This window comes from Peromyscus californicus, unplaced genomic scaffold (assembly GCF_007827085.1).
Source record: "Peromyscus californicus insignis strain IS unplaced genomic scaffold, ASM782708v3 Scaffold_21__1_contigs__length_65335640, whole genome shotgun sequence".
NCBI lineage: Eukaryota > Metazoa > Chordata > Mammalia > Rodentia > Cricetidae > Peromyscus > Peromyscus californicus.
Window position 1 is genome coordinate 2,538,823 of NW_026294514.1, and position 21,495 is coordinate 2,560,317.

At 40.9% G+C, this 21,495-nt stretch overlaps 2 protein-coding genes across 11 annotated transcripts in view; one reads left to right on the forward strand and one right to left on the reverse strand.

The window, feature by feature from the left end:
- CUNH2orf88 (chromosome unknown C2orf88 homolog) overlaps nucleotides 1-21,495 on the forward strand; it is a 33,628-nt gene that overhangs the window by 9,063 nt on the left and 3,070 nt on the right. For 5 of the 7 annotated variants that reach the window (XM_052749405.1, XM_052749404.1, XM_052749406.1 and 2 more), the window contains exon 2: nucleotides 8,719-12,127. The exons of 1 other annotated variant lie outside the window; for it this stretch is intronic. In XM_052749405.1, coding sequence (XP_052605365.1) covers nucleotides 8,886-9,182 — 297 coding nt within the window. In that variant the 5' untranslated portion in view covers nucleotides 8,719-8,885 and the 3' untranslated portion in view covers nucleotides 9,183-12,127. Of the gene's footprint in view, nucleotides 1-8,718; nucleotides 12,128-21,495 lie in introns of those variants that run through there. One more of the 7 variants, XM_052749403.1, reaches the window with a different exon arrangement.
- Hibch (3-hydroxyisobutyryl-CoA hydrolase) overlaps nucleotides 12,125-21,495 on the reverse strand; it is a 69,726-nt gene continuing 60,355 nt past the window's right edge. Inside the window, exons 12-14 of one of the 4 annotated variants that reach the window (XM_052749401.1) lie at nucleotides 20,165-20,284; nucleotides 17,530-17,559; nucleotides 12,125-12,742 (exon numbers count right to left, since the gene is read on the reverse strand). In XM_052749401.1, the coding sequence (XP_052605361.1) occupies nucleotides 12,689-12,742; nucleotides 17,530-17,559; nucleotides 20,165-20,284 (204 nt within the window). In that variant the 3' untranslated portion in view covers nucleotides 12,125-12,688. Of the gene's footprint in view, nucleotides 12,743-13,326; nucleotides 14,147-17,529; nucleotides 17,564-20,164; nucleotides 20,285-21,495 lie in introns of those variants that run through there. The other 3 variants (XM_052749402.1, XM_052749400.1, XM_052749399.1) reach the window with 3 other exon arrangements.

Consider the following 21,495-nt stretch of genomic DNA (forward strand, 5'->3'; position numbering starts at 1 on the left):
TACATTCGTTTCTCAGAGCATTGCTGAAGAATGCTTTCTCCACTTTCCTGCCTTGACCCAAAATCAGTTGGCTATGTTGACTCAGTGTGTGTTTCATTTATCTACTAATTATTTATTTACTTATTTTTATTTATTAGTTGATTTATTTGGAGAACACTAATTTTTCATTTGTGATGGTTATACGTTGGAGATATTGGAGATAGCTTCTGGGTTAGGGATGGGGCTTGCGTCCTCGTCTCCTCTCAGTGCTGAGATCCTGTCTGGTACAGACCTGTGCAGTCCCTGTGCATGCTGCCACAGTCTCTGTGAGTTCAGGCCCTGTACATGCTGCCACAGTCTCTGTGAGTTCATCCGCACATCAGTCGTCACACTGTGTTCGGAAGGCCAAGGATGTCATTTTCCGACTAAATTTGTTTGTAGTTAGGAATTTTAGTCTATTTTCCTCTGAGTGGTATATATATATATATATATATATATATATATATATATATATATATACACACACACACACACACACACACACACACACACACACACACACATATGTATGTATGTATATATATATATGGAAGGTGGTCATCTATCTTCTCCTTGTGTTGTAACTGTCCTTTTGAATTTGTGGTGCGGGAGGTTGAACTGCCCATATATTAGTCGAGACTACCATGGAGGTCATACATTATGTGACCTTTTAAAACATGGTGTGAGCTTCCTCAGCAGAGTGAAAGCTCAGCATCTTTTTGCCCCTGCCTCCTGAGTAGCCAAGAGCACAAGTATCACCGGACCTGGCTCATTGTCATTTGTAGATTTTTTTTTTTTCTGTCTTCTATGCTTGCTCCCTCTTTCCTATCTTCTGAGTCTAAGGCAAGTAATTCACAGCTTGGATATTGAATGGTAATGAATTATCTTCTTAGTGGCTGCTCTGTTTTGAGCATAAGGCATTTTCTTAATTAGTGATTGATGGGGGAGGGCTCAGCTCATTCATTGTGTGTGGTCCCATCCCTGGGCTGGTGGTCCTGGGTTCTATAAGAAAGAAGACTGAGCAAGCCACGAGGAGTAAGCCAATAAGCAGCATCTCTCCATGTTCTCTGCATCAGCTCCTGCCTCCAGGTTCCTGCCCTGATTGAGTTCCTGTTCTGACTTCAGTGATGGACTACAATGTGCAAGTGTAAACAAACCCTTTCCTCCCCAACTTGCCTTTGATCATGGCGTTTCATCATAGCAATAGTAACCCTAAGAGGACAAACAGCTATCTCTTTTTTCTTGACTGTAGGTCATTTTCTCATTTCTCTGCATGACTTATAATCTTTTTTTTTTTTTTTACTGGATGTTGCATATTGTTAATACTTTAAATGGAGTCTGGATTATGTCATCTTTGTTTTGATGGCAATTTTATTCTTAAAGTGAGACTACTTCTATTTTGCCCATGCCTGGCTGCCTCTTTTTCGAATTCAAGTCTTCTTGGAATGTGACTTTCTCACTTATTTATGCGTTGTCTGTGGCTGTTTCTGTGCCATAATCACAGAAGTGAGTACTTGCGACATATGCTGTACATGTGTTTCAGTCTGTTCAGACTGCTTCAACCAAACAGCATAGACTGCTTACAAACAACAGAAACACACTCCTTATGGTTGGTCGTGTGCTGGAAAGTCCAGTTCAGCTCAGACACCAGCAGAGTCTGGAACCAAAGGGCCCTGATTCATAGGTGCTGTATCCTCTCATGTGAGGGATTAAATGCCAATATGGCATTGGGGGAATGGGCATAAGCACTGTCCACAGTCATAGCTCAGAAGTCTAAGCCACATGCTGTCCAGTTCCTTAAGACCTTTGCCAACCCTTGTTCTTGTTATTGTTTCTTTTGAGTTCAAGTCCCAGGCCCCTTTTTCAAATGGGTCATTTTTTTCTTTCTGTGCTTGGACTCCTTTCTCTGCTCTGCCATTAGCCCTGTCAGATGCGTGGCTGGCAAAGATTCTCTCCCTCTCCATGACCTTCTTCACTCAACTGCTTCCTCAGCTATGCTAAGCTCTGTCGTTTTATGTGATCCTGCTTGTCAACTGTTGACCTTAATTCTTGGGCAAATGGAGCCCTACTCAGAAAGCCCTTTCCTACACTTAGGTCTTGTATGGTAATACCTACGTTTTCTTCTAACAGGTTGAGCATTTCAGGTTTCAAATTGAGGTATTTGATTCACTTGAAGCTGATTTTTATGTAAAGTGATAGATATTGGTCTGATTTCATTCTTCTGTGTGTGAATATCCAGTTTTCCAAACAATTTATTGATGCTGCAGCCTTCACTCCGGTGTATGTTGGCCTCTTTGTCAAATACTAGATGGCTGTAGGTATATGAACCCATGTTTGGGTCTTCTGTTTTGTACATTGGTTTGTATGTATGTTCTGTGCTAGTACCATGCTGTTTTTATTACTACAGCTCTATAATATATCTTGAAATCTGGAATGGTAAATTGTTCTCTAGCACTGTTAGTTTTGGTCAGGATTGCTTTGGCTGTCTGAGGTCTTCTCTGGTTCCGTATGAATTTTTAGATGCTTTTTATTTCCGTGAAAACTGTTATACATATTTTGACTGGGACTGCATTGAATCTATATCACTTTTGGTAGGACGGTCATTTTTCACAATATTAATTCTAACAACCCACAAACAGGAGAGGCCTTTCGTAATGTCTTCAGAGATTTGAAGTTTTAATTGTAAAAATCCTTTACCTCCTTGGTTAGATTTATTCCAAGGTATTTTATTGTCTTTGAGGCTATTGTAAATGGGAGTGTCCCCATGATCTCTTTCTCAGAGATTTGTTGGAGGTGTAGATGAAGGTGCTACAGGTTTTTTTGTAAGTTGATTTTGTATCCTATCACTCTGCTGAAATTGTTGGTTGTTTCTAGGAGTTTTCTGGTAGAATACATGGGGCCTCTTGTGGATAATATATCATCTGCAAATAGGGATAATTTACTCCTTCCCATTGCGATCTCTTGCTGTACTGTCCCAGCTAGCACTTTAAGCACTAGGTTGAGGAGGAATGGACAACCATGTTTTCTTCTTGATTTTAATGGGATTATTTCTCTGCTTAGGATAATGTTGGCTGCAGTTTGTCATATGTATCGTGTTGAGGTATGTTTCCTCCAGTGCAATTCTCTCTGGGATTTTTATCATGAAAGTATGTTGGATTTTCCTCTAAGGTTTGTTTTTCCTGTATCTATTGAGATTGTATGATTTTAAGCCCACTTACATGATTGATTACATTTATTGACTTATGTACATTGAATCATCCCTGCATATCTGGGATAAAGTCAACTTGACCCTGCATGGTGGGTGATCTTTTGGACATGTGCCTGCATCCTAGTCGCAATTATTTTATTGAATATTTTTATGTGTTCATCAGAGAAATTGGTCTACAGGGTTTTGGGGTGTGTGTGTGTGTGTGTGTGTGTGTGTGTGTGTGTGTTTCTTTACCTGTATTAGAGTAATACTGGCTTCATAGAAGGAGTCTGAGAGTATTCCTTCTGTTTTTCTTTTTCTTTTTTAAAATTTAAGTATTGGCTATAGATATTTGAAAGTTGAAGTTGGATAGATATCTGCTTTTAATTCGTTTGGCCTGGGCCTTTTTTTTCCTTTTTCTTTTGGTCAGAGGCTTATTATTACTGTTTCAGTCTATTCATTTGTTATGTTTGGGTTGTTGATCTCTTTTTGGTTTAACTTGGTATTTCGATGTATCTAGAATTCATGTTTCTTTTAGATTTTCCAACTTGATGAAGTGCAGATTTTAAAAGTATTCCCTTATAATATTCTGAATTTTTTTTAGTGTCTGTTGTAAATGTTTCCTTGTTCATTTCCATTAGTTCGGGGCCTCTTTTTCTTCCTTTTGGTTAGTTGAGCCAAGAGTAGGTCAATCTTGTTTATCGTTTCAAAGAACTAGCTCTTAGACTCATTCTTTATATTGATGTTTTTGTTTCATTAATTTCTGCTTTGGTTTTTATTTCTTGCTGTCTACTGGATTTGGGTTTGTCTTTTGTTCTTCTAAATTCTTGAGCTGCATCATTAAATCAATTATATGTGCCCCTTCTGGTATTGTTTTGAACGTAGGCACAATAAGCCATAAATGATCCTTGAAGAACTGTTTTTTTTTTAATGTATCCCAGAGGTATTCTTGTGTTTTTATTTTCATTCAGTTCCATAACTTTTAAAATTTTATCTTGATTTTTTTTGGGGGGACAGTTCATTGTCCACTAATGAGTTGCTTAATCTCCATGAGTTTTATATTTAATAGAAATTTGTTTGCAATCAGTTTTAAGTTTTATTGCATAATGGTCAAAAAGGACACATGGAATGATCTCATTTTTTTCTAAATTTATGTTTTACATCCTAGGATGCGATCTATTTTAGAGAAGCTTCCATGGGCTGCTGAATATTGTTTGGTGTTTGGGTGGAATATCCTGTAGATATCTATTAGGTCCATTCGATGTAAAATTTCTGAGATTTCCTCTATTTTTTGTCCAGGTGAGATATCTATTGGGGAAAGTGAATTATTGAAATTACGTACTACTATTGGGTTGGTATTGATCTATCTTTGATTTCAGTAGTATGCTTTTTTTTTTTTTTTGGTTTTTTGAGACAGGGTTTCTCTGTGTAGCTTTGCGCCTTTCCTGGAACTCACTTGGTAGCCCAGGCTGACCTCAAACTCACAGAGATCTGCCTGGCTCTGCCTCCCGAGTGCTGGGATTAAAGGCGTGCGCCACCACCGCCCGGCCAGTAGTATGCTTTTTATGAAATTGGGTGCACCAGAGTTTGGGACATGTATGTTTAATATTGCAATATTATCTTGGTGAGTTGTTGGCTTGATTAAGAATGAAGGACCCTCCTTTGTCTCTTTATCTTTAGCTTGAAGTTTAATTTTGTCAGATATGTAGATGGCAACTCCTGCTTCCTTTTGGTCCCATTTGCTTGGAATACTTTTTTCCATCCTTTCACTTTAAAGTGGTGCCTAAAATGAAGCTTCCTGTAGATAACAGAAAGATAGGTTTTCTTTCTTAATCCACTCACCTAGCCTATGTCTTTTTTATTGGAAAGTTGAGTCCATTAATTTTTAAAGTTATTCAAAGGTGTGTAAACTGCAGTGATTTTGTTTTGTTTAGGTTTTTGCTGTTTCTTAGTCATGCTTTGTATTTCATTAATTATAGCTTCATTTGTTTTCTTTTTAGAGTCTTGGCCTCTTTTCAGTCTGAAGTACTGCTTCCAGTATTCTATAGGATCATTTTGGTTGACATGAAGTTTTTAGGCTGTTTGTATCGTGAAAATTTTTTTCTCCTGCCATTTTGTTAACTAGTTTTCCTAGGTACAGTGGTTAAAGCCGCCATCATGGCCTTTCAGAGCTTTAGAATGCATTCCTTCAGGCTCCTCTGGCTTACAAAGTTTCCAGTAAGAAACCAGCTGTTGTTCTGGTGGGTTTGCCTTTGTACGTGACATGTGCTTTTTCTCTTGTAGTGTTCAATACTCCTTCTTCTGTATGCACATTTAGTGGTTTAAGTGTGGTATCTCAGGAGTAGTTTCTTTTCTGGTCATGTCTCTTTGGTGTTCTGCATGCTCCTTGTATCTGTAAGGGTATGTCTTTCCTTAGTTTAAGGAAGTCTATTTTAAGTCTATTAAGGTCTGGTCTATGCCATTGACTTGGGATTCTTCTTTCTCATCTATGCCTTTAATTAGATGTGGTCTTATCATCGTATCCCACAGTTCTGCAGTTCTTTTCCTGTGTTTATTTTTTTTTCATATTCTTTGCCTGTGTGGTCCAATTCATTTGTCTTCAATCCCTGATATTCTATCTTCTTTCTGCTTAAACCATTCTACTTGAACGGCCTTCCTCTGAGTTTTCTATTGGGATACAGCGTTTTCCAATTCTGTCTTCACTTCAGTTTGAGTCTCTTCAATGCCTCTCTTTATTGAATTTCCCTTTTCAAATCCTAGATTGCCTTTGTCATTTCAGCTTTATCTTTGTGGTTTTTTGGGTATCACTCAACACCATTTTTCTCTTTATGTTCTTTTTTTTTCAGTTCATTGAGCTGTTTTTGTCTTCTTTAAGCTCCTTGAACTCTTTGATGACGTCTATTCCTGTTCTTTTAAGATCTGTGTCCTGGGGTTCAGCAAGGTGATTCTTACTAGAGAACATTTCTAAATGACCGATTTTAGAGGAGACAGTTTTGTCCTTTCATATTTTGTTTTTCTGATGAGGCCTATGCATGTAGATATTTTTCTTGTTGGTTATATGCTTGATGTAGATACAGCAGACTGGGATGCATACAGGATTGGTGTTTTTTCCCCTGGTCTGGAGGTGGGAAAGTGTGGGAAGGGCTCCGCAGACTGGGCTAGAGTACTGGATGTGGGACTGGGCTCCATCTGCAGACTGAAGTGAATGTAGGTGGTCTGTGGACTCACCAGGCTAGACTAGAGTCCAGGGTATGCTGGCCAGGCTAGACCTGGAAGGTAGCTTTGGAGTGGGGTGATAGGATAAGGTCTGGCAGATAGAGGTTGCTGGGCAGGTGCATCCTGGCCCAAACCTGGAGCTTGGGAGAGTGTAGGTGGGGTTCCTCAGAAGGATAAGAGCACTGGGTATGGGCCCAGATCTCCATCTGGGAAGTGGTGTTGAGTGTATGAGGCAGAGATAAGAAAGCAGACTTACCAGCAAGGCCAGAGCATGAGGTGCTTTGGCATGGCTGGAAGTGGAGAGTAGCTAGAGGGTGGGGCCACTGGATAAACCTACATCTGCCCTTTATTTATGACAAAGTGCTCTAATCATTTCCATGTTAATTTTGTCCAGTGACCATATCACCTCTCAGTCCAAAATAGATTCTGTGGTAAGTAATTACATGCTCTATGTTAGAGATGTGTAACCAAGGTAGACCTAGTTTCAGTGAGCTCAGCAGAGCAAACAACAGATGCTCGACACATTCTATATCCCCCTTTGAAATACCTAAAATCTGGAACATGAAGCAGGGCATACAAAATAAAAGTAAATTTAAAAACAGAAGCCTGGAATTCCTTTTTGTGCCCCTTGTCATCCTTACTTAGTAGTAGGGATTGGGAGTAGCATTAAGAGAAAAATCATGTATTTAAAGAAAAATATATAGCAGTAAGTTCAGCAAAGGTTACCTTTTCTAGACTTCTTTGATTACAAACTATTAAAAGTGAGCAGACATATAGCAGCTTTTACTTTCAAGGGATCAGTGGTCTCAGAAAGATTAACCTCATTTTATGACTTTTTAGAGTTCCTTATAAAGTCTAATCAGATACTGTGGACAGGAACTGTTGACTTCATCTGTGCTCTCATGTGGCTGCATCTACCATAGTCATTTATATAAACCCTACAGTCCCATCTTAAGACAATTCATTCCATGACAACACCCACTTAAGATGCAAAGACATGCCACAGAATACAACCTACTTCATGTTTAAACACCAGTAAGAGTAGGGTGAGGATAATCTGGTATAAGAAACCTTTAAAATGACTTCATAGGGAGTATTTCACTCAGAAGAAAAAAAAAAGGTGGCTCCTGGAGTCTGTGTTGTCCAGAGCACACGCAGATATGAAAACCATCATTCTCTTCTCACCCTTAAATTGTAAATATCTGGCCAGGGAACAAAGTCTGATTTGAACAGCAGTCTTGGATGTGTGGGCTCATGGGTTTGGTGGCAGGAGCACACTTTGCTTTATTTTTTCTAATAGTAAGGTTCAGAAATCACCAAACACTTCCTGCCAGGGACCAAAGAGTAATCATTTTAGACTTTGTGGGCACCACCTATCTTAACTATCCAGTCTTATCATTGTTAGCAAAAACCAACCACACACAATACATAAGCAAACTAGCTGTGTCCTGGTAAACTTTATAGAAACATGCTTTGTTTTGTTTTGTTTCTGTTTTTTTAACCTTTTGGACACAGTAGTGGCTGTCACAGCCTGCACAGCTTTGGGTGTGTGGCAATGGGGAATGAAGAAATGGCAGACACACGTACAGAAAAGCTGGGGTCAGGTGGATACTTTCTGTGCATACTGCTAACATCTATCCATACTCCAACCAGGGGAAAGCCTTGCCATTCCTATTTGTCTTAAGCACTGGGTCCCTAGACAGCAGTGCTTACGATGTGAATGCTCATTCATACAAGAGTACATTTGCTGCTCAAAGACAGCATCACCAAGTACAATGGTGAATAAAAGTGTGCAAATTTCAAGTGGTTATTTAAAGGATTGACTTTAAAATTGCCTAATGAAATGCTATGGGACACCCACCCACCCATGGAGAGCAGCAGAGCAAGAGAGGGATGAAGAGAGAAACAGCAACAGAAAACAGGAAGAAAGGGTGACTTGGGAGGGATCTGGTGGTTTGGTGGTATGAGCAAGGAATGAGAGTAACAGAGAACATGATCAAAGTACATTATACATGTATGAAATGGTGAAAGAATAAAAAAGAAAAAAACATGTGGTTGGAATTCAGTCCAAGAATGGTCACTTGTTAGTGTAAAGTTTTATTTCATTTACTTTTACAGTATTTTCAAGAGCTCAAAAAAATGTTTGATGAGTGTTCTGTCATTCCCATTGAGTGCTTTCTCCAGATTTGGCTGATAAGTTGTTGGTTGAGAACCCCACCTTTCTTTCAAGGAACCAAGGGCTTCCATATCACCACATCATACAGAACCTCACAGTGAAAACTCCCTTCTCTTGACAGGTAAACACGAGACGTGAAGAGTACTGAAAGGGACCTGTGGTTGCCAAAGTGGCTGGAGAGGAAGCCTGGTCAACATCCTGTGAACAATCCTGCATTGTTTTCCAAAGATGCCGTTGAAGTTGTCTTAATTAACACAGCTTGCCTTCAGTTCACCAAAGTTCGACATCATGGGTTGCATGAAGTCAAAGCAAGCATTCCCATTTCCTACCACATTAGACATCGACAGGCTCAATGAGAGTGAAGAAGCCTTTATGCCAGATGGCAGCTGTCAACATAGGACCCCTTCTCCAGGGAAAACTCAAGTCGAAGGGGAAGTGAAGCCCAGTCCTGTGGTCCTTGAATTCGCAGAGCATCTGGCCAAGGAAATCGTGCAGGATGCCTTGCAGCAGTGGGCAAGTGAAAACATCAAGTACTACAACATCCCATATATCGAGAGTGAGGGCTCTGACACCGCTATTGGGTGATGACATTTTGCTGTGCTCCGGATGTAGTCGGTGCTAGTTTAAATACATGAAATAAGTTTTGAAACTGCAACTGGATGTAAAACCATGTCTATGATAATATTAGTGTAGGGATGCTTATGATGAAATAGAATTTTAAGCAGTTCTAGTTAACATCAATGTATATCTGCTTGATCACAAATTTGGGACACAGGATGGACAGAGGTCTTGTGGCACCCAGCACCCGCTGTCTGCCATAGCATGCTCTTCCTGAGGCAGTAACGGTATCACCAAAGAAAATGCTGAATAAAAAGTGCCCAAGTTCTAAATGGTTATTTTAAGGGATTGACTTTAAAATGACTATTTCTGTTAATACCAAAAATAAGCCCAGAACATGAAAAGGGGTTTCCTTAAAATGCCTTGACAAGGAACGGAACTCTAGCCATAGTGACCCACAACCTGTCCATTTGTCAAAACCATTTGTCAGGGACTGCCCACTTCCTGATACTTGTAACCTACAATTAGAGAGTGAAGAGGGCTGCCTTGAATGTTGCTCTTAGTAGAAGTTTAATTTGTAGGTGAAAAATATAACTACCACCCTGGGCCTCAGCGTCACAGCTGTTACTGGATGATTTAAACTTTGCACATTACAGCCATCTTTAAATGATAGTTTATAGAAGTCTTGACACTAGCTTATGTCATTGAAATAAGCAGCTCTCCGGTACCTTTTATCCAGTAAATCTCAAAAATGACAGAAGCCTAGTCTGCATGGTGACAATTCAAGCCGTGTGATGACTAAATGAGCGTAAAGCCTCCCTGTAATGCTGGTGGAGGAGCAGACATGGGGGTGTGTGATTCTCCTGCACTACAGAGCAGAACAGAACACTCTCCCAAAGGGAGCACCTGTGTGGAATTTAGCAGTCACAGGGCACTCTTAGCCATATGTTATAGAAATGTTACAAATTAGGTATTTTAAAAACTATCAGAGTACATACTTTATTTTTTAAAGAACTCAACTGTATAAAGCTCAATAGTAATAGAAGACTTAGGATAAAGTCAGTAGAAATGTGGAGCTGAGTGTCTACAATTACCACCGAGTTTAACAAGAGAGGAAATAGGCCATCTACACCAGCCCTTCAGTGATATGGTTTATCAGCATCCTTGAAATCCAAAACCATTGGAGAAAGGCTTTTAGTATCATTAATGAGATAAATAGGTACTTGACTTTGTCAATAGCAAGAAACACTGTCTCTAGTTTTAACAGTAATACGTTGAAATCCAAGCCAAATAGTGTGAATCCTCCAAGTTTTAGGAACAAAGAGGTTGTTAAAAGGAACAATGGGCCATCTTTCAGTTTGCTTTCAGACACCTTATCATTCTGTTAATTTCACTAAGCCCTGGGAATCACAGTACTCCACTACACTTGGAATCCAGCAGCTTGCAGATACAAGCAACTACTCTTGTTCCTACGACAACCTGCGCATAAGTCCCAGTGCCAGAGTACTTTCCAGAAGTACAATCTTTAGTTCATGATGCAGCACAGTTTCCAACGCCTGTACTAATGATTCAGGCAAAAGCCTAGGTCATGAGTTTTTCACTCATTTGGCTTCTCATATAAGGACACCTGTTGCAAGGTTTCTTGTTATTTAAAATATATAATTAAGTATATAAAATAATATGTATGTTGGTCAGAACATGAAAACATAGTCGATACAAGGATAATGGCAAGTGGGTTTGGGTTATATATTTCAACTTCAGGCTTCTTCTTTGTCCCATGTTGATTCCCCAAGGGAGGAGCAGGGGTGCCTGCCAGGTCCACATCTAGCTAGAGGTCTGCTTCCGGCTGCCATCCCCTTTCAGTAACTATGATGAACAGTTTTATCATGAAGCAAGCACTGTGCCCTCACCCTGTGTCAGGCTTTTGTGACATATATAGTATCTTCTAAGAGACCTATCTTTGAAATATATGAGAACTGCACGTCAGCCCATGAACAAGAGACCACAAGGCTTATGTAATAAGTGGACAAACCATGTGTGACAAAGAGAGTTGAACAAACTTCATACTACACTGCAGAGTTATCAGGGTCTAGTTTGAACTTGACATCTCTGATAAGGAGTCAGCCTTCTTTCACGCCTTTATAGTAACATTATATTAACAGCTGATTCTCATTTGAAGTCTCTCATTAAGGAGGAGATGGCTGAGAAGGGGGGACTCATAAACAGAAGGTGGATGACTCATTAGCCACTGGACAGGGACATGTGCAATATCAGTGCAAGGGCAGAGGGACTGCTGTCGGCACACGGCCTTCCAGTGGTGACTGCAGAGGCAGATCAGTGGAGGAAATCAATGTGCCAGTTCTTGATTTACTAAGATTCTCAAAATGTCACTCTTCCTCCCTGCTGTCTCTTTGGTACTGTTACCTTTTGATTACAGGCCTTTGATCCTAGAATTCTCCCATCGTAGTTGCCTTATCAGTTCTTTGCAAACTACCTACGGTTATTATCACTTAAAGCACAATTTTGAAGGGGCAAACATGATGATCTTAAGCCGGAAGCATTTGGATCAAACTGTCTCATAAGCGTGAAAAATAAATGCACAGAAATAGCAAGATATGTGCATCCTACTGAACCACTGCTGGCATTTGGTTGGATGGGACGGAGTACACTTCTGCATTGTATTGTTTTAGAAATCAGAAGTTAGACATGTATGAATGATGTCAAGAAACAGTCATGTATGCATAATGTCTATACAGATACAGTATCTATGTGAAATGACCCAGCAAGCCATGTGTTTCTTCCTTGGAGCCATAAAAACTAGTTCTAAAGAATTAGCTGTTACTTTATTTACAAAACTCAAGTTTTGTTAGTAAATTCCCTTCACTGTAGAGTTAACTCTGAAGTGATATTTTTCCCCCAAATATTTTTGTGAAAAAAAAATTGTAACTATAATAAAAATTCAATTGCAATTAGCTTTCAGTACTTATTTAATTGAAGCAAATACTTTTTGGTGTGGTCCATTGACGTTTTACATAAAGACTTCTATTCTATATTGCTAATATGTACAAAGTGAATGAAGGCATTTACACAGACAAGCTCTTGGGTTATTAAGGTCTAATTTTGGAGCTTTAAGAACATAAATGTAAAACATGGTCAATACTCTGGTATTATTTCAGACATGTTTTGTGTTCTGAATTGTTTGGAGGAAAAGTCCTTCACGATAAATAGGTTAAGAGCTGAGAAAATGTAAAGCAGCACCCTCTGGGCTGGAGCCTCCTGTGTGGGAAGGTACAGGCATGAGCCTGATGCTCTTCTCAGTTCTGTTGGTTTTGCTCTTACCTTACATTCTCCCAGTTCTTCAGGAGCCTGGGATGAAGGAGAAATTATAACAAGTTACAAAATAAATGATTAGCTGACTCTAATATAAAATTATTCTGACTTAAATCTGTCAGGGGCTGGAGACATGGCTTAGTAGTTTAGAGCACTGGCTGCTCTTCCAGAGGACCAGGGTTCAGTTCCCAGTGCCCACAGGGCTACTCATAATCGTCCTTAACTCCAGGATCCAGGGATCCAATGCTCTTATGGCTCTGCAGGCAAAATATGCAAACACAGAAAAATATTTTTAAAATTCTGTCAACTTTCAATTACTAAAGATATTTCTATTTTAAATTGCTTTTAATTTTTCATATAAAAGTTGGATATAACTTATAAAAAGCAAGGGTGTGTCTGTCTTAGAAAATGGAGTTTCTTAATTCCTCATTTTTTCCAGGTTAGCAAATACTGCAAATAACAAGAATAATGCTTTCATTTCTACCAAGGAGGTATGTACTGATGACCCAGGGAAGGCTGAGGCTGAGTTAGCATTCTGGAGATGGAACTTAATGATGCAACCTTTTTCTTTTTGAAGGAGATTTTTCCTGTTTAAAGTAACTCTTCTGCTACAGTGTTTTCATTCACTTTTTTTTTTGTTTTGTTTTGTTTTTTTGAGACAGGATTTCTGTGTAGTTTTGGTGCCTGTCCTGGATCTGGCTCTGTAGACCAGGCTAGCCTGAAACTCACAAAGATCTGCCTGGCTCTGCCTCCTGAGTGCTGGGATTAAAGGCGTGCACCACCACCTGGCCTCATTCACGTTTTTTTTAAAGAAATGTTTATAAGGAATTAGCATACTCTCTCCAAATTTCAAGGTCTTTATTTTTGATAATATATACATAATTTATTAATTCACATATAATCTACCACTGGAAGCCAAAGTTACAATTTTAATGAGAGATAGTAACTCAAGACTCTAGAGCTCTTGAGAATTTCCCATCTTTTAAACCAGGGCTGGCTTTGAGTTCAGAGTTTTAGTCCATTATCATCATGGCAGGACAAGGCAGACATGGTGCTGGAGAAGGAGCTGAGAATTCTACATCTTGACCCACAGGCGGCAGAAGCAAATGAGCAAATGTGTCACTGGGTATAGCTTGAGCACAGGAGACCTCAAAGCCCACCCCCACAGTGACACACTTCCTCCAACAAGGCCACACCTCCTAATAGTGCCACTGCCTATGTGGGCCATTTTCTTTCAAACCACCACACATGGCCACTTCCAGCAGTCATAAATAACAAGTACAGCTATCTGCAGCAGAGTTCTATAAACACGGTGTCTGAACTGCAGCCAACTGTTGTATCATGAAACATCATAAACACTGGTGTTTAAACTTCAGGTAACCACTGTATAAAATGTTACGTCTTTTAATTTCTTTACCAACAATTTAAAAGTGAGGAAAGCATTTCCAGCTTGCAGGCTGGATGAAAATGGGTAAGATGACAGACCTAGCCTCTGTGCTGTTTGCTGGCCCTTGCTCCAAAATAAACCTTAGAGGTCTGGTCACCTCAGAATTTCAAATCCCTGCTTCCCAAAGATTTAAAATAGCTATTCAGATCTTCATCAGTAACTTCCTGTAACTTGGCTGGTTTCCACTTTGGACTCTGGTCTTTGTCAATGAGAACTGTCAAAAGAAGGTAGAGACATTAGCACATCTTTTTCTGCTATTACCAGATTTAACTACTGAACTGATAACTGTGTCCTACCAGGCATATATTTCTATAGCACATTTTTCTGCAAGGTTTATGCTTTTAATAAAACCCAGTGAACTAATCTGGCAGCTTAAACATTCCTCTTACATCCTCAGAATTACAAATGAAATTTCCATATTACAGACAGCTAAACCCAGCATTGGTGCATATGGGAGGGGAGGCAATGCAGGAGAGGGCCCAGGCTTCTAACCTGGCTTTGAGAGGAAAAATTAATTACTTGAGGTAAAGGAAAGGAGACTGTATATATAATTAAATGTAGATGTTGCCATTTTACCAAATCCTATATAGATGGCTTTGAATTAAAAAAAAAATCAGACCACCATCAGGTAATCACAAAATCTTCTACTTGTACTTCATTACAGACATCACTCAGGGTAGCCACATTATATTGCCATAGGCTTCTAAGTGTAAATGCTTAAGAAAATAAAAAGAGAATACCTATTTTCTGGGGTTAGTGCACTCAGTAACACACATGCCATTCAGGAGCCTGGGTGGAGGGTACACAGGAGCTCCATATTGTTCCTCACAAATACATGTGAATTTATAATTGTAAACAGTTAAAAAAAGCATGGTTATGGTAGCAAATATCAGCCTCGCCTAATGTATATAATTTTAACAAAGAATGAAAGTGTGTGTGTGTGAGAGAGAGAGAGACAGAAAGGAGAGAGAGAGAGAAAGAGAGAGAGAGAGAGAGAGAGAGAGAGAGAGAGAGAGAAAGGAGAGAGAGAGAGAGAAGAGAGAGAGAGAAAGGAGAGAGAGAAAGGAGAGAGAGAATGAGGGGAGGGGAGAGGAGGAGAGGAGAGGAGAGAGAGGAGAGAGGGGGTGGTCTGTGAGAGAGAGAGAGTTTCCATGTTTGCTCTGCTGCTGCTGTTTGGTGCTGATGGTACAGGAATTGAACCCTAGCCTCTTGTACCCTGGGCAAGCACTCTGTCATTAGCTTATATCTCCAGACTTAAATCTATAAGACACTCAGAAAAACCCAAATTAAGTACAGTTGAAGCAGCAATCTGGGAACCAAGAAAGAAGGATACCTTGTTGCATAGTTAAAGCTTTATGCACAATTAAATGTAGATACTGGAGAAGTATCTGTGCTTAGTTTTGTTCTGAGATGGAAGTCTCAGGTAGCTGGGGCTATAGTTATGTGGCCAGCTTTATACTGGAGGCGTAAGTCTGTCTACTGTGGGAGGCACATCAGAAATGGCTGTGGTCCCTCCCAACTGAAAGCTTGTATCTCCTAGCCAATGTCAACGACAGACTAGTCCTGGGACATCCTTCCCACCAGTCTCTTTCCCTTTAGTGTCTGGCAGGTACTATCTACCTCCTTGGGATTCTACTGAAGGACACAGGAGTGAGCACTAATCAAATCTGTGCTGTGCTCCTGCAGGACAGAAAGTGCTTCCTGTGCAGGAAGCTCGGCCTGCAGGAGGGAGACTTCTAGTCAGTCCTTAGCTCTGCTGGCAGGGTTCGCTTTTATCTGCTGTAACCAGAAAGGACTTCATCCTAGATGTTAAGACTAAGGATGTTTAACAATCATCTCCCTAATTTGCTGACATATCGTTATAGTTGTAAATTGCAGCAAGAATACTAAACAGTTTTAGCCCAGCCGGTGTTACTTTCTGAGTAAGTCCATGCTGAAACAGGAGGCAGAAGGTTATCTCACGATGAGCTAGGCCTGGTGGTGCACATCAGTCATCTCAGCACTCAGGAGCTGAGGCAGCAAGACGACAGGTTTCAGACCAGCCTGGCCTACACAGTAAAACCTTATCTCCTAATGAAAGGCCTTTTTTCAATTTTAGAAATGAAAGTAGCGTGATAAGCAATTGCTTTGAGTATTTTGGTTATTATTGTTGGTGGTTCTTGTTTTTGTATTAGAGACAGGGTCTCTCTATTATGTGGCTCTGGCTGGCCTGGAACTTGCTCTGTAGACCAGGCTGGCCTGGAACTCACAGAGATCCGCCTGCCTCTGCCTCTGTGCTGGGATTAAAGGTGTGCGCACTACATCTGTCAAGCACTTGCTTTGTGATTCAACACCCTGATGTTGACAAACTTCAACTCCTTTTCCATAAAGCAACTGAAAATATTTACCTAAAATATCTAAAACTGTCTTGTGTTTGCAAAAGGACCATTACAATATTTAACAAATAGTTTAGTGACAACCCCTAAGTAGTATAGGTCCCCCGAGAGCAGAGACCATGATTCTGATCTGCTTGTGGCGATAACCCACGGGGAATTAATAGGAAAGATGCATACTTTGTTTTAACCGTTCAGCCACCTGTGCAGACTCAACCTCATGTCTCTCTCAAAATGACCTGCACCCTCTGCTTATTTCTGATACGTCATACTACAAATTAGGAGAATTCTACAACAGAAATTTACCAAATCTCAGGGCATAGAAAATAAAGCTTTTTACTCAGAGAAATATTTCTGGGGTTGGAGAATATAGCTCAGTGGTAGAGCAGTAGCCTACACACGCGTGCACATGCACACACACACACACACACATACACACACAGTGTCTGTGGTCTACTAAAATGATTAATAAAAACAAAATTGGTCAGGTTTGGTATGTTTGGGAGGCAGAGGCAGGAAGAGACATGCAAACTTTATGCAGAAGAAAACAACTCATTTTATATATGGAACAACAGCTCTTTATAAATGTAAGAACTATACATAGAAGGAACGGTTACAAGTCTGTTAGAGAAAACAACCTAAGCTTTTTCTGAATGTGCCGCCCTGAGATGAGCAAAAACGTAAACTACAATGCCTCTGCATCCTCCCAGTGGCATTGACTGCCTAAACCTGAGGAGGAGGCGGTGGTGATGCGGACACTGCCCCGTCATTGGAGAACAGTACGAAGGAAAGGGAAGGGGGGCAGCTGAGGGCTTCTGGTCAAGAGCTGACGCACCTTGGAAGAGCAGCGTGGCATGTCTACAAGTTCACAGGGCAGGTCCTGTGAGCAGAGGGGGCAGGTCCTGGGAGCAGAGGGGCAGGTCTGACACACTCATCAGAGGGGACAGGGTCTGACACACTCATCAGAGGGGACAGGGTCTGACACACTCATCAGAGAACGGTGCCAAGACGGGAATGTGAAGCGTATTAGTTTTGGAGACACCTCTCCACATGTTACACACACACACACACACACACACACACACACACACACACACACACCACACACACACACACACACACACACACACACACACACACACACACAGCCCCTGAAGTTATCTGAGAACGCTCACAGATCCTCTTCCCGACACTCAAGAAGGAAGGACAGGTATCTGTCACTTACCGGCTCTAACGCCTTCATGAAAGTCATGGCCTTCCTGAAAGAAAGCCAAGAGTGAATGGAGGAACTCTGGCACCCTTGTTCCTATGCTCTCGCTCCTCCACCCACCTCAGCCCTTCACTCCTGTGACTACAACCTTGACCATGGCACCCAGGGCCTGGACCCCTCCAGATAGCTCCCTTCAGACCGCCTCCCAACTTCACCGGGTCAGCAAGCCCGCTGAGGCACATCTTTGCTGCTCCTCAGGCAGTGCAGCCTACAACTCCTCCTGTGGTGCCTTCACATCGTTCTTTCTCCAGACCAGGCTCTTGAAGCCACTGATATGGCTACTTGCTCTGGAAAGTGACCTCAGCCCTCAAACCTTTATACTATTCCAACAAATTCCCTACACTAGCTGCATCCCCACTGAAAAAAATCATAGGAATGTGAGTAATTTCATTTAAAATTCATGATTTATAATTTTAAGTCTCAAACAGGCACAGAAAACCATGACGTCTCCTCATTCTCAAGGTAACATTTTAAAGGTTTTTGTCTCCTATTCAAGATAAAGGGAGGGAGCAGGGTCTCCTTCAGGGGCCAGTCATGCATGCACTCCAGTTTACATCTCCTGTGCCCTCCCAGGGGTTTTTCTTGAGAAGGGGTTCCACAGCTCTCTCCTGGCATCATCGCTGGAGGCCACAGGACCAAGTGGCTGAATACATGCAGCTCAAATGCCTGTCACTACCACACAGTGACTAGGTTGCCTTGGAATGTAGTTTCCTTCATGAAGTGGCTACATCAGTTCATCATGGGACTGTTTTAACCCATGTCCTAGCATGGGATACCTAAGGGTTCAGTCCGTGCGATGCCCTGCAATCTCGTTTCTCTTTAGATAATTCCTAGCCCTTCATGACTGTGTTCTATACCTTCCACCTTACAAATAAACCTCATAGTCCTAGATTCTGTTTCAAGAAGAAAAGGCTGTATAGCTATATAATTTTCCTTTCTTCACAGCCCACCTGTTGCATTTCACCTCCAGTTTATGGCACCCTAACTTCTGCCTCTGTCACTCTGAAATGGCTTGCCAAAACTCACTCATTGACTATAAACTTCCCTCTTACCATTGCCTCATTCCTCACAGATTTGGGTGTGTTATGTCTTCATTCTCATTCAATTTTAGTAATTTATTTCCTTGGTGATCTGTTCTTTATTCAATGGTGTGCAGTTTAACCCTTAAGACCTTGTGTATTTTCTATCACTGTTGATATTTAGCTTTATTCCATGGTAGTCAGAAAAAAATGCAAGGAGTTACTCCCATTTTCTTTTATTTGTTGAGACTTGCTTTGTATCATAATATGTGACCTATTTTTGAGAACATTCCATAGGCTATGGAGAAGACAGTGTACTCTCCAGTGTGTGGTTCAAGATTCTGCAGGTGACAGCCCCATTTCATGTTGAGTCCCACTGTTTTCCACTTTGTTTTTAGATGATGCGTCCTTTGGTGAAAGTGGGGGTACTGAAGTCACTATTAATGTACTGGGGTAGTCACTGGCTTTATGTCTAGTAGCATTTGCTTTAGGAAGTTAGATGTACCCAGTTTGCTGTATATGTGTTTAGGCTACAATGCCCTCTCAAAGGACTGTCCCTTGATCAGTGTGATGTGACCGTCTTTGTAGCTTCTTATTAGTTTTAACTCGAAGTCTCTTCTGTCAGTTATTAGGACAGCAATTCCTGTCTCCTCACTCTCTCCTTGGAATGGGCACCTGTGGCCATTCTCTCACCCTGACCTTGTCTCTCTCTTTGGTGGTGACGTATGTTTCCTGGAAGAAGCAAGATGCTGAGTCCTGTTTGAAGTCCCACCTGTTAACCTGTGTCTTTGACTAGGGAGCGGAAATCACTGGTACTCAGTTACTACGGCAGGTGTATTCCGGTCGTCACATGTGTCAGACTGTTGATTCTGTGGTGTTTGTTTTCTTAGTTCCCTTGTGTAACCACTGACCTAACATGAATTTTCCTCCCTGTCACCTCTTGCTGAGCTTATCTTTCTCTTCAGTCTGAGGCAGTCCTTCCACTCTCCACTCCAGTGGCTTGGTGGTCACAAACTCCTTTCTTATGCTTCTATTGTGAAACTTTCTTTAGTCTTCAGTTAGGAAAGAGATTTGCTGGGTCGGACAGTCTGGGTTGGCCTCTGTGGTCTACACTGCAAAGTCAGCTGTTATTCTGATAACCCACCGTTCTGTGTGACTTGGTCCTTCTCTCTTGCGGTGTTCACCATCCTTTCTGTGCTTTGTACCTTTAGTGTTTTGATGGCGTATGATGTGGGGATCTGTTTTGGCCATATGTGTGCTCTGTATGCCTCATTCACCTAGATGGCAGATCTGGAAAATTTTCTCCCATGATTTTATTGAAAATATTTTCTATGCCTTTGATCTGCTTTCTCCTTCGATGCCTATAATTCATAAATTTGGTCAATAGATCCTGCATCCTCTCCAAGATTTTTGTAAAAGACTGATGATTTTCTTGGACTGTGACCCAATTTCTTTAACTTTCCTTCAAGCCTTGATAATCTGTCTGCCACTTGCTTATTCTGTTCTGAATTTCACATGTTCTACAATGAATTTCCAAACCAGGAACTAACAATACTCTATAAAATTCTTACCATACATGCTTGAGATAGCCGATATTCCATGGTGAGTACCTCTTGCAAGGTCTTTGAAGAGCCCTCCATGAGCTGCCTCAGTGTGATCTTTAGGGATGTCGGAGACATTTTATTAATTACCTTTGGGGGAAAAAAAATTCCTTGTTACCCAACTGCTCCTTCGCTGCATATAATAAGCTAGGTAAACTTCTATGTAGTCCAGATTAACACCTGTGCCTCGGAACTTCTTATGCCGTAGCTGAGCCCTGCCAGAGCATGAAATAGAAACACTCTAGCCCACCACAACAGTGACAGGTCATTCCACAAATGGAGTAAGTTAAAGCCTAATCAAATGAACCTTGTTTGAGTGTGCCTGGCATAAGCTAAGTGGATTTAAGTACACAGAAGCAGAACACACATCATCTCAGGAACATCCCTCAAAATATCAAGGCAGAAAAGGAGGGCTGAGCAACTGAGAAGGGAAGGAAGGAGCTACTGACTGCTCTGTCCCCAGCTCTCAGGAAAATGCTTAAAGAAAATAAGAAAAGGAAGGGTAGAGAGGTAGCAGCTATGATCTGGACACATTTTAACTGAAGTGGGCTCTTCACCACTGAAGAAAGCCTCGTGCTATGGGATAATGCTTTTGTACACTGGTTTAATAAAATGCTGATTGGCCCGTAGCCAGGCAGGAAGTATATAGGCAGGGTAAGCAAATGAGGAGAAGTCTGGGAAGAGAAAAACTTGAGTCAGGAGATGCCATCCTGCCATCCAAGGGGCAGCATGTAATGGGATGCAGGTAAAGCCATGTCAAAACATAGGTTAATAGAAATGGGTTAATTTAAGAAATAAGAGCTAGCTAGCAGGAGGCCTGCTATGGCCATAGTTTAAAAATAATATAAGCCTCTGTGTGTTTATTTGGGTCTGAGTGGCCATGGGACCAGGCAAGACACAGGGAAACTTCCAACTACAACCTCGACTTAACCTGGACACAGAAAACAGCTCATGACTAAGTCTTCTTTAATATTAATTTAAAAATAAGAATGCCATGCGCCTTGTTCTGAATTTAAGATCCTATTACTAGTGTTCCAAGTCCACATATGACTGCGACCACCTGGCTGATACAAGAGGCCATCACATACATGCAATCTCCTTTATAATTGCACATACAGTTTTCAGGCTGATTGTTGATTGAATGGCTCAAAGGTTTAAACTGGGTTCAAAGAATTCTCATTTTAAATTCGGTATTTTTTATTTTTAAATTTTCTTTTTAAATTTTGCATATGTGTATTACTTGATTATAATTTACTGGGTATCTTCTTGTCCCCCTCCCCCACTGAACACTCTTCTTTCCA